Consider the following 14,728-nt stretch of genomic DNA (forward strand, 5'->3'; position numbering starts at 1 on the left):
AGAATGTTTTTCATTCATTATTAATATAATATCATACACAATTTATTATTAAAAGTTATAAAAAAAATATAGTTTATTATACATAATGATAGAAAAACATTTTGAAGAATCTACCATTAAAAGTTGAATTAATATTTAGTTTCATATTGTAAAATATTAAATGAAAATCATATTTACTATTAAATTTACTATAATAATATAAATTTATAATCTGCAACGTCATATTTAATTATTACACATCAATCAATTTATATAAATTCTTATGTTTAGTTCTACGGACCTCATGACTGGTCACGCAAATATAGTTGTAAAAATATTTAAATATTAAAATATGAATATTAAAATGATTTTAATGTATAATCAAAGAATAAAATGTATTATTTGTGAAAATAAAATCAGTTCTAAATAATATACCGAATTAAAATCCATGAAAGTTGAATAAAAAATACATTAAAAAATCACGTAAGACTGAATTTGTTTACAATTAGCATTTTTATTTTTTTCATACAAATCAGATACATATTCATATATAAATATTGTCACTAAATCGTTTGTTTGATAAACTATTAGAAATGGTATATAATTAAAAATCCTTAATTTTTTTACAGACATAAAATAAAAATGATGTAAAATTTTCATCCAGTATTGGAATAAAACAGAGAAGCAAAATTACAGAGAAAAAAATTACCGTGATTCTTTTTATGTGAATTTTCGATACAACCCAATATTACGATTTTCATTAAAAATGTATTAGCTATGCAGACAGATTTTTACACATGGATGAAGTCTGCTAATAGAAATGAATTTAGAATAATTAGAGCTTTACAGAAAATGAATTAAAAAAATAATAATAATAATAACATAGTGCGATGAAATTCATAGTTGATATTATGACTTTGTAAAATGTTAAGCTTCATTTTATAATGTATATCTATATATTTTTTTAAATTACTATTTTATTATATATCTATGTATTAAATAATAAGAATTTTAAAATAAATTGAATTGTTTTGTAGTTGTGAAAACAAATTACTACATGTAAATTAATTTTTATATTATACTATAATGTATGTAGTATATATTTTTATTATATTGTAATATTTTTAATTTAAATTATATTAGGTAATTTATATATACTGTTATCATATATTTGTATATTTAATTTATAATTAATTATATAATTTAATAATAATAATAAACATCAGTTTTAAATAACATATCGATAGAAATACGTAAAAGTAAATACCTAACTCTTGTTGCAGAGTTAAAATGCTGTTTTATTAAATTGTATAAATGTGAAGTTACAATGCACCAACATTGCTATCTGTATAATAATATGTAGGCGTTTATATTAAATATTTAGAATATAACAATACATTATAAAACCCATAAACTCTATATAAATAATTATTATTATTAGTTTAATTAAATTAATCAGCATTCAGGTTATTATCACTAACGCTTAATCGACTCAGCCTCCGACTGTTTCCTCTCAGCACAAAATAACAAACTAACTCCTATTTTAAATTAGAACTTGTGATATGCTAAACAATGTTGTAAATAAGAGGCCAAATGAGATTTTCGCAATGCATTCGTATATATTTTAATTCCATAACCCGCAAGCACACTGCAGATTAGTACCTATGTGCATATTATTATAATGTAGTATGGTGTATCCAATAAATACCTACTTAACTCGTGAACCTTTTGGTGGATTACATTTCAATTTAGATGGATAGGTATTTTAAAATGTAATGACAATTATGTAGAATTAGCGTAATATTATTTAATTATATTATTATTGATATTTTGTACACATATATTATATAAGTAATAAATATAGGAGTAGGTATACGTAAATAAATCCTGCACTAAGCAATATTTTGTTTTATTTTACGAAATTCAAAAAAATTCATTCTGGTGTAAATAGTTTACGTTATAAAATATGCACAAATATTTTCAATGTTTCCACTATATATAATATCCCATATCGTATTGTATATATATATGTATAATAATATGTCACATCCATTTAGTGAATACGTTTTTTCATGAACGGGATATCCCGTTTACGAAATGTATCTTTGAGGTGAAAATGAATATGGTGTTGGTATATATTATATCGACAATAATTCTTATCCATTTCATAAAATGGAAATTCATATCTTATACTTCATGAAATAAAAATAAAAAAAACGATTTTAGGTTATGTTAGCAAAATTTATTCATTCCATAAAATTGAATAAAATGTATACGAGATTACGATTTCTTTAATAATATAATGAACATTTGGAGAAAATATTATTGGTATATTATGGTATTATGCTGATTATTTTACACATTTATTGTGTTCATACATATTATTATATAGCTTATCAGGTATGACAATACAATCTCAGAAAATTAGAAATTTATTTTTATTTTTAATCAATTATCATAAACCGCGATACGAAGTGTTAACATTACATTGTTATGCGATCGCTATCTTTATTTTTTTAATATTTATTTATATTTTAATGGGAATTTTTCATTATAGTTACAATATATATTTTAATTTAATAACAACATTTGCAATATAAAATAATATAGAATGATAAATAAAAATACTTTAAATAAAATTAAAAAGTGGGTTCGTTTTGGCATTTGACATAAGACGTCTCATGGTTCGTCGCATAAATAGTTGGTGATATAAGTTTTAATTAAGAATAAAATTATTATAATTTAAACCTAAATTTAAATAAATATTACAGTTTTTCATACAGTTTTAAATTATAAGATATAAATTGTATATTAAAAAGCGAGTATAAAATCTTTTTAGACTTTTAGACATAAACGTATTGCTTTATAATGTACAAAAACAAAGGGGATAAAAGTAGTTGTATATAAAACCCAACTTGAGATTGATTTTAAAAAAAAATTGTGACTGATTCCTATATTTTGTCAATCAATTCAAATTGTATGAACTTCTAAATAATTAACGCATACTAAAAACAGACCGAACTAAAATAATAATATAACGGCATCAATAAAATTGAATTATTAAATTCAAAATAGTTTTGTTTATGATTATCACAATTGTAAAATCATTGAAAACTGTAAATAGCTCAAATATGAACGAAAAACAAATATATATATATATATATATATATTTTAATATATTACAATACAATTTATATTACATTCAAACTGTAAATATTACAATGCTAATACTCCCCCAAAATTTGACCATCATACATTTTATAATAATATTGCTGTGTTCCTAAATTATATTCCTTTGTATTTGATAAAATTATAAAATTAACGGCTAATTTTTATCACTAACTAGCAGTATAATAAACATCCACCTGCACCTTATTACAATACTAAAATAAAGACAAAAGCTGTATATACAGTTCCAATCATATTACCTAGTATTAATTTTTAATCGAATTAATCTTACTAAATGAGCACAACATACCCATAATCTCATTTTAAATTGTTAAAAAGTTAACTTTGAACATAATTAGGCATAATGTATTATAATTTAAATGATCTATATAATATGATAACAATAAAATTCTATGAAAATGTAGTTGCTGCAAGTTGGTGAAGTGAATTATTTAGAAAAAAAAACAGTACGATAAATTCTTTCAAAGGGGAAGACATGTTTAGTACCTAATTATATACATTATCATGAATTAATTATTATAAAGTATATAAGTATATTACGTTTCATGTATAAATTATAATTTTATTAATTTTTAAAAATGTTAAGCATTAATGCTCTATAATTTTCTATTGTACTACATTAAAAACAGCTGATACAACAGTGGGTGTGCTTAATGTATTCTGTGATTTTCATTTTTAGAACAATGATAAATAATCATATAAAAACGATTATAAACGAAACTTAGTTAAGATTATATGATTATAATTTTAATCTTTAGGCTAAAAGAGAAGCACTCTTTATATTCCAAGAAGTATTCAAATTATTTATTATAACATAATAAATCATAACTATAAAATAAATTCATTTTCAATTCATTAATAACTTATATACATATAAATATATAATATATTATTAAAAACATTTATATAATACAATTATCAAAAAAAAAAAAAATGTAGTCGTATCAACAATTTTTTTTAGGATATAAGTACACAATGTTTATACGTTATATCTATCACCTATCACACATTTTTGATTCACTCTTTATTACAGCAAATATTTAATTACTATTGTGCTATTACACATATATTTATAAAAGATGTTTCTTTTTTTCATTAATTATATATTACTGATGTAAGAATATACAAAAGTTATAAATATCTATTTAAATACGTTTTAGTAAGTTATTTTAATTTAAAACCGAACTCTTCATATTACACAAAAATAGATATATGTATTACTTTCGAAATATGATATTCAACAAAATACCAGACTACTCTAGCGTACTTTGAATATTTTGTTTATGTAACACAATATTTTATACATATTAATTTCATATTTATATAAGTGCTAGAATATAAATTTTAAAGTGTATGAGTGTATGCATTTTTATAATTCGGCTCAGGCTATTTGTATAAATATTTAACAATTTGAATTAATTTATATTTTACATCGTACTATTTTTCTTTTATTCTTCAAGAAGATAATGGGCCTCACTGAAAATGTTCGTACTATATTATAGGTATGCACAACGAAAATATGGTATTTATGATAAATAATCTAAGTATCTAACTATGTAATTGCAGTATGATACAAAATATATAATAACAGTCTTACAATTTTTTAAAACTTTTGTAGCATAACTGCATAATATATTTAATTCATATTTTACTAAAAATTTGAAAGTATAATATTCTATTGGTTATTGATTACAATTTTTAAATCGAAACATATGCAGATATGCATTAAAAAAATGTTGTTTATATAAGTAAGTATAGTCTACCATGTACTTTACACGCATTAAATAATCAAAACAATTTAGTCTTATAAACTTGATGTAGGTAATATTTTTGAAACCAATTTTATCAATTAATTTTTATTCATTTCGCTTTTGAATACATTTAATTATTTTAGTTAGTTTTTATTTTAAAGTATAAAGAATAAATATTTACTAACTTGAAATATTGATTTATCGGCTGTATTATGGTATACCGATGTATTACAAACTTTAAGCTAGAATATAAGTTATTTAATAAAAAATATTGATGGTATAAGTATTAAGTACTTATAATATTTTTATCTATGTTTGAAACACAGAGTTGATACAAATACCTATCAATATTAAATTATGGTCAAACATATTTCATTATTTCATTCTTATTATGAATATTTCTAATTTATAGTTTTTTTTTTATTATTATTATTATTATTATTATTATGAGATATATAAAATGTATAATGTTAATAGGATTATCATATAGCAATAGTTTCATAACAATACAATTTAATGGATGTTTTTAAAATCATTTTAAACATACATAGTCTGTTATTTTATCATTGCTACCACTAATGTGTATCATTCTTGGTTTTAATATGTTGTTGTTAAATTTATTAATGTGTTGCTATAATTTATTGAATTCTATTTAATTTAAAATATAATGAAGAAGCATTTTGTATAATCGAAACTAAGCTTGTTAGGTTACAATTACCCATTCAGGGTGTTGTTGTAGTAATTTCATTTGAAATTATTTGAACATGAGGAATTGAGGACATTGTGTCATTTTACTGACAAATTAAATATAAAATATATTAATCAATCATGCATTTAATGATATGGTGAAAAATTGTTGATCTACTAAATTATTAAATATCTATATGAAAAAACATTTGTTTTTTTAAACGATCATTATTTTGTTTCTTGCCTCTTGGTCATTAGCGTTACATAAATTTACATTATTTTAATTACATATATTACACGATATTATATTTACGTTGAGGAAATTATGTGCCTACAATGTGAATAAATATATTATTTAATATTATTATACATTTGTATGGTAAAATCATGTTTATATCTTAAACTTAAAACCGATATATTTCAAAAATGTTTCATAAATATGTTATATATTTTAAATTATTCCAATTTTTTTTTTAATTCTTATAAAATATTTTGTTTATTTAAAAGTAAAATATGTTTTAACTTGTTCTTTAAAAAACTGTTTGGCTATTCATATTATTAAATTAACATTAAATTCTACTACTTGGATATTATAATGTGATATTAAAAATGTTATTAAAAAAAAATATATTAGGAAATACACTGAAGGAAAATAATATAATATTTCAATTTCTTTTTACTTGCTTATTAGTAATTGCAAGGTTTACTTAATATTTTGATTTATTAATTACTTAATAATTCTCCTCGCGTCGTATACGTAAATAGCTAGGTATAATTAATGTAATTTTCATATGAACCTATATAAAGTTTGATACCGCATCTCAAATTATAATAAAATACATTTTAATTTATTCTCACTTATCACAATCTACCGAGTACTTCATGAATTTATATTAGACTTGTTTATAAAAGTGAAGTTTGTGTATATTTGATTTAGTTTAAGTGATCTTGTTCATTATTTTTTAGATTCTGAACGGAGTGATGAATGTATTGATTTTACAATGATGTGTGTTTTTTTTTTATTTATTATTTTTTTTTTTGTGTCTATCATCAGGTTTTGGAGTAGTAATAATGGTTCGATTTTTGACTTCAGCCCCTCTTTGAATAGGAAAATTCAGTAGTTTTCAAAAGCGTCGGGAAAATACCCTGAAAAACGGGAATTTTTACGCATAACCACTTTTTGACAAAATCGATTTTTTGATTTTGCTGTAACTCAAAAACGAACCATTGTAAATACTTGAAATTTTCACCAAATTTTTATATTATGGTTATCTATTTACGATTCGAAATATTTTGACCTTTTTAAAGCTCCTTATAGACAGAAATTTTCGAATTTTCTCAGTTTTTTTTTTCTTAAAATGCCAATAAAAAAAAATTGGCAATCCAAAAAATCTTTAAAATGTAATACAAGGTTTATTATAAGTTGAACTTATCGTAGTAAAAAAAAATCAAAAATCGTTCGTCACAATTTTTGTTTATAAGCATTTAAAGTTTAAATGTTTACGAAATATATCAAAATTTCGAAAATTTGCAAGGAATTTTGAAGTTGAAAATTCATAAAATGTTTGTAATTTATACTTAAAGTTAAAAATCCAATACAAGGTTATTCATAAGTTTTCCTTCAAGTAACTGTAAAAAAAATTCTTGCGTCAATATAGAAAACATTTTATGAGCGTATGAAATTTTATTTTTTACAAAATCGCATAAAATAACGATATATTACAATTTAAATATAGGTAATAATATAATATATTCAACTAATTATCATTGACGGACAAATCGTCTCCGTACAGAATCGTTTTTCGTATACAATGATACCCGTCATTGTATTCAAATTTAACAAATTCATTATAGTGACCAGTAGTGACCTACTCTCCATCTCTACTATACAACAGAGCAATACCCACTTGCCCATTTGTTTAAATTTAAAATCTTTGAATCTATTCTATTTTCTGTTATTGATCTCTTACATACCTAATATTATAATCAGTGAATATTATACTTTATTAATATTTATAATACATAAGACATATTTTATGATAGCAAATTTTCATCAGTTTCTATGTTGTTTAAACATTTTTTACATTTTAGAACTGTTAGTACTCTTATTTATAAACCAATCGGCAAGTAATAAGATTTATTTAACTAATTGTATTATAAAAATGAGATGTAGCTTAAACTAATTTTCAATATTTTAAATAATAAAATAATAATAGTGCTTTGTCAAATTATAAAATAAAAGTAAATCCAATTTTAATATAAAACTTTCTAGTGAGATTTTAAACATTCAATTATTGTTCATTATAAAATGTGAATATAATTTAACGTTTATTAATTATATAATCAGTACCTAGTACTAAAAAGTTACGACTAAATAAATTAGGTAGTTTAACGAAAATCGGAATTTAATTAATCGTATTAAAAACTTCCTATTTATTAATAAATACTAACATTTATTCACAGGACCTTCAATATGCATTTTACGTATGCCTCAATAAAATTATAATTAAAAATGTTGCAAATAATTATTTACAATTAAACATTTACGAGCATTTTAATATAACATATCCAAAACAAACAACACTGTTTATGAGGCATATTTTAATAAATCCAAAGAATTCGTGTTATTTATAGAGATTACTCTTTAAAGTTTTCAAGTAATCACCTATGTCTATAACGACTATTTCATATAGAACTATTGTCATAATAATATAGTTGGTACATATATATATATACAGATGTATGGAAAATGTTTCAATGGCTATAACACGTTTAGGTATTTATTTTTTCATTGAAAACCCTTTCGAAGTATTTACAATTTTAATACGCGTCATGAAGACAATATTCTAGTGCAGAACCAATGGGAGCAACAAACGATAAGCACCATCACGTAAGTCGTAGTGTTATCGAAAATATTCCCTGTTAAAACGTAAATTATATACCAACCAAGTAATAATAAATAATTTATGAAATTAGGATGAACGTCTATAAAATATATTACTTCAGAAAAAATACGTTGAAAATATGAGAAATCAGTTAAAAATATTTTGTGACTACGGTAATCATGAATATATTTAATTTGCAGTGGGGTTACCTGTTAGAGGACCTGTTGTCATATTTTTGTTTATTTCATGTTATCTAATACTATATTTACACACGGTGTTATGTTGTTGTATTACATATCACGGAAACTTAGTCGTCATGATAGTTATTTCCCTACAATTAAAACTAGAATAATAATAATAATAGGTGCGTAATGATATCTATGCAATAACGACAGTACTTTAATTATTCACAGATGTTATAATAGGAACTTTAAATATAAAACAATTCCAATACTTATTGAAATTCGGGTAGTTTGAAAAATGTCCATCGATAAAAATTGAAAAATTGTTGATACCTATCCAATAAACATAAATGCCAAAGCTACATACATTATATTATTTATTTATTCGTAATATTTACAATGAAAATAGTATTATTAATTATTATAATATTAATTTGATAAAATGAGTTTCTTTAGAAAAAAATATTTTAAAAAATCGAAGATATTTACATTTTATTTAAAATCTGAGATCTCCATGGAAATTATATATATTTTTTTTAAATACTATTTAATTTTTCTTTTTCAAGCTGTATATTATTTATAATAATATAGCCAATTATATTGCCGAGATTAAATTATATAACCACTCCATCAGTCTTTATATAAGTATACTATATTATCACGCCACAGTCGATGCTATATTATTTATTCTGTAGTTTGAATGATGCAATAATTATGTAACAAAAAAAATGTACATGACGTATTATTTCGATATTTATATGCCTAGATCGACATACCTAAATGATTTTTTAAATTATTGAGCGATCCCAAAAAATTGTTTTGTTCGTGGCACACAATACTATTAGCAGATGTGAAACATAATAATCATATATTCATACTACATAATATTATAATTTATAACACGGGGTAGCACCACCATGAGGCATCTAAAACCAGAGATCGTAGCTCTACGAGAATACGCTTCGACATAAATTCTGTCACGTTTAAAATGCTAAAATCCACAAGGAGCAAACAAGGGAGTATTGTTTGCACGCGTAATCTGCATTCGTTTATACCTGGAGGATCTCGTCGTCGTCGGTGATGTTGTAATCAATATATTCGGTGCTGTTGACGCATAATGGAACGTTGGCGGCCGACATGTTCCGGCACATCTCGTACCTGTACAGCGCAGTGTCCTCGAGTACGGTGGGCACGCCAACGGTCGGGTTCATGGTGATGGTGATGCGAGGACGTCCCGTATTGTCGTAGGGGAGGGATGTCGGATTAAGGGATGAGGCAATGAGTAGGAGCGGTGTTCAGATACGACGGTGGCCAATTTAACGGATCATCGTTGCGGATTAGTGACAGCGCGTGGGCGGCAATAAGGGACGACGACTGCGACGAGTTCAGTGTCGTATCTTTTCGCGCGAAGATTGTTTCGGCGAGCTGGCCCAGCACGGACAGTGGCTAGCGGTGGCGCAGCGTACGCGTTTGGCGGTGCGCGGCGACAAACTGCCGTGGTTCTTACTCGGCATCGCGCGACGAACACGCATCGCGCGGTGATCAAACGCGACGAACACCTCGCGCACGCCCCGTCCTCGGAACGCATGCCCTATCCCGCTCACCCCCAAATACCCACTACCCGCCTACCCACCACATGGTCGAGTAGCGGGCACAGCGGGTGCTCACACCGCCATGGTATATATACATACATATATAATCTACCCACGCGCCGTAACGACCCCTTACGACCCACCCCATCACACGTTTTCGGACACGCACACGCACGCTAGCCTCTCGTCGTCGGGCAGTATGTAACGTTGTCACCGCCACTGTCCCACGATATTCGTACGCAAATGACAATGATGACAGAAGCATAGCCCTTTTTTGGTAATGGACCCGTTAACTGTGCCTACACAATGATAATAATAATAATAATAATTATATAATACCTAAGCGAATTTCGACGACGGCGATAATATATACTAAGTTTTCGTATAGCACAGCGTGACTAAAAACGATTATTATTGGAAATTGCATTTTTTAACCATTAATTGTTTTTTTTTTTTTTTTTAAAGAGAGTGAGAGGGATATAATTGGAAGTGAAAATAATTTTATCGTGTCTATCCTACTCGCTTACACCCATAGGGACCAGCCTACTAACTGGTGGTTAATCTCAGTTAAAAATATGCTAATAAGTGGTCACGAATAATAATTTATTTTATTCTCGTGAATACAACGAAAAAATTTTATTTGATTTTAATCTTTTTAAACGTGTATAATTTAAACGTCTATCGTTTTCAATGCTTCATTTTTAACACAAAATACAAATCGATTTTTACATTGGATCGATCGAAATCATATACTGCTCTGATAGTAGTCTACTACATTTATATATATACACAAATATATTGTTTTAAAAACACGATTTTGGCCTTGTTTCAAATTTTAGTTGAACATACAGGTATTGTACGCCGATAAAAACGCTAAATACGAACTTAAAAACCAATTTTTTCTCAGTTGAAATGTGTTTGTGTACTGTAGAGCAATATTGTCATTAGGTTTTTTGTCTTTCAGTCGAACAACTAACAATTAAAACTATACAGTGTTTTTAAGGCTTTCTAGCAAAATAACAATCATAATATATTTTACTATGGAACAATAGCTTTCATTAAAATGACAGAAAAAATATAGAAAATATATTTTAACTAATATTAATTAATATTATAGTTACAGGTTATTTTAGGAGGAATGTTTGAAAAATTATTTAAAAAAAAATTTTTTGTGTCATTTCAGGAAGCTATCTCCTTATATTTCGAAAATAAAAATATATACTGAGATTGACAAATATATCGTGTACCAATAAATCGACCCTTATAAAAGAGTACGAGCCCGTCATGAGAATATGCATTACCTACACGTGAACACTATTAATGGTAGTGTTGTACTTGGGACACGTGAAAAATGCTTCCTACAGTGCCACCTTGAACAAAATAAACTATGTACTAACGGTTAATGTAGCAAAATATATACGCGTATTTTGACGTTACAATGGCACAATACATTTTTGTCTGATAAGACAGTTGGTCATAGAATAACGGAACATTTTACTACAGTTGAAGTTTTTAAATTAGATTACCTATTCGCTTTCATATTATTGTATTATGCGTCCGTTGAATAATATGTTTGAGAATATAATTTCGCGGTGGAGACTTTGCAAAATGCGGAGGGATGGGTTAAGTATCCCATGTAGTCGACCTAACTGCACCAAATTAAAAGACGTAATCTAGAGCGTTTAGAAACCACAAAAGGTGTTCAGAGTAAGAATTTAAAAAATATTTATGTTTAATCATACGACAATATTTTCACATAATATTATAATATTCATCATATAAGCACCACAAAAATGTAACTAATATTATATTATATAAAAGTAAAATTAAAGGCATGAAAAAAAAATAACATTCTTTGTAGATTTACAAAGGGAGAAGAAAAAGTTAGACTTAGAACTGTACTACCACTAGGTATATCATAATTCTAGTTACTATTTATTATTATTTATTGTAGTTCAATGGTGGAGTGTGATGGTTATTTTAATACAATTGTATCGTATCTAAAATATGATTGAAGGTAGATGCCTCCTAGAGGGTACTAAGAAAATATTAGATAAGGTAAATAACTAGATATTTTGTATTTATATACAGTACATTATAATTATATCTTAGATTAGAATTAATAATTAATATTAATTAACTAGGTAACAGAGATAAACCCATTTTATCAAAACAAATAAAACCGAATTCCAGTTACGAGTCACGCAAATGATTTTGCTACGATCGTATAAATTGCCACTTTAACTTATATAATATATAATAGAAATTCTAAATTATTCTTTTGTTTACGTTTATTGGAAAATATATGAATTTCCACAAATCATTATACATTTAATAGTCTGTCAAATTATGCATTTATATACATCTGTATAATATACTTTATTAAAATTGTGTTATCAAGTAATATGAGTAATAAGTAAAAACTAAATTAAACAATCCATACCCACTGGGTCAATACTACATTTAAGGGCACCGGAAAGAACATTTAAAAAATTAAAAAATGTAATTAAACATAAAATTACCTTATAGCAAATTTTGAAAACTGCAGTTTTTTTAATTTTGAGATCCAATAAATAAATAAATTTTAATTTAGGGATAGGTAAAAAAAATTTAAAAATAATTAACTTGAATAAAATGTATAAAAATAGGAAGTATTGCCTATGAGTAAATACATTTATAAAATCAAAAATGTAAACTAAAAATTAAGTTGTAGTAGAGATAAATTTATAAATACATAAATACAATTTTATCATAGGTCGATTCGAATTAATGTCAAAAGTATTTAAGTGGATATAAATAAAAAAAATGTATTATTACGACGCCCGTAGGCAGTCATTTTAAGAAACAAAAATATCTATAAATAATAAAAGTCTATAAATAATGTTATTATATTCTATTCTGATACATTTGGTATCATTCCATAATAAGTATTCTTAAATAGTAAAAAATAAATTATTACAAAAGAAAAAATTAATATTAAATAAATAGTTAATCACGAAATCTTAAATTAAATCAAAAATATAAACTTAAAATGAAAATAAATAAATATATTTATTTTTTCAATTTTAACTATAAATAAATTTAAAAAAAAAAGAATATTAGAACCAAAAAATGTATTTTTATATAAAACAAATACTAAAACTTTACTTTAATAAAAGTAAATTTAATAATAATATAAAATGATATATACCTTATATGAGATGATCACATTACTGTAATCTTAAATTTGAAAACAATCAATAGTCATCAATCATCTCATTCAATAAATGATTTCGAATGGAACGCAGCTTATTATTTTCTGCACAATATAGTTTGTATAGGATGTTTATACAATCGAAAGTGTTTATAAAAACAATGAGTAATGAGTTTCGAATATTATTTAAATATATTATATATACACAAAAAACTAGAAATTATGATTATTTTATTAATACCAGACCTTTGTATACTGTAAAAAAATATAATACCAGCAACATTAAAGCAACATAAAAAAACTATACAATATTGCAATTATTTATATTATATTATAAATCATTATTATAATTAAATATAAAACCAACTTGTATTGTTACAAATTATCTATATTCTAAGTATATTATACTTAGTTAAGATAATAAATTGAAAAATAATCTATTATTGTTGTCAATATGTATGTAGTGCACTGTGTACAGTATATAGACTACTAATTTTAAAATTAAGTCGATATCTTTATCACCTTAATGTATTTCTAAAGATTAAAAACGTTAGTTAAATCATAAAATTTACTACAATATTTTATCAGGCTACAATATATTGTAATGAAATAGTACACGAGAGAAAACAGAAGCGATTTTTGATATTGTACATACACTATAATATATTATTAAATTTTAATATACCATAATATTACGTACAACTGAAATAAACTTAGTTATCTAAAATTGTCTAACAAAAATAAATAAATAGGATAAGTGCAGTATAAAAAATAAGCAAAGTAGTTAATCGCTCCTATAGTAGGTACACTAAATATCGAGTATACTCGTAATTAGGTAAATCTTCTAATGTGTGTTTTAAATTTCAATTCAATGAGAAATCATTAGATATGAAACAATGATTCTGATATACACTGCCAGCCTCCATATCTAAGTATATTATTTCATGATAGAATTTTAATATTGGCATCAAAATAAAATATTTTGTTGTTAATTTTCGTTTATTTTTAGCAAAGTTATGGTTATTTTTCCTAGGAAATAATCGTTAGCGACGACGTCGCCGCGGCTATTGTTCATATTTATAGCTAATTATATCTACATTTATATTATATCTAAACATTATTCTTATAATATACAGTTATTTATAGCTATTTCGTATAATTCGTAAATCTATTATTCATTGCTACAGGTATAAGATATTTGTACATTTTATTATTGGATATTAATCATTCAGATACTAAATAATAATAACAAGTATATATGTAGCGAAAA

General features: G+C 24.7%; 1 protein-coding gene across 2 annotated transcripts in view; it reads right to left on the reverse strand.

The window, feature by feature from the left end:
* Positions 1-10,216, reverse strand: part of LOC132929153 (allatostatin-A receptor-like) — a 169,701-nt gene extending 159,485 nt beyond the window's left edge. The window contains exon 1 of one of the 2 annotated variants that reach the window (XM_060994284.1): positions 9,729-10,215. In XM_060994284.1, coding sequence (XP_060850267.1) covers positions 9,729-9,884 — 156 coding nt within the window. In that variant the 5' untranslated portion in view covers positions 9,885-10,215. Of the gene's footprint in view, positions 1-9,728 lie in introns of both variants that reach the window. The other variant, XM_060994285.1, reaches the window with a different exon arrangement.
* Positions 10,217-14,728: the final 4,512 nt, after the last annotated feature.

Source organism: Rhopalosiphum padi, chromosome 4, assembly GCF_020882245.1.
Source record: "Rhopalosiphum padi isolate XX-2018 chromosome 4, ASM2088224v1, whole genome shotgun sequence".
In the NCBI taxonomy this organism is placed as follows: domain Eukaryota; kingdom Metazoa; phylum Arthropoda; class Insecta; order Hemiptera; family Aphididae; genus Rhopalosiphum; species Rhopalosiphum padi.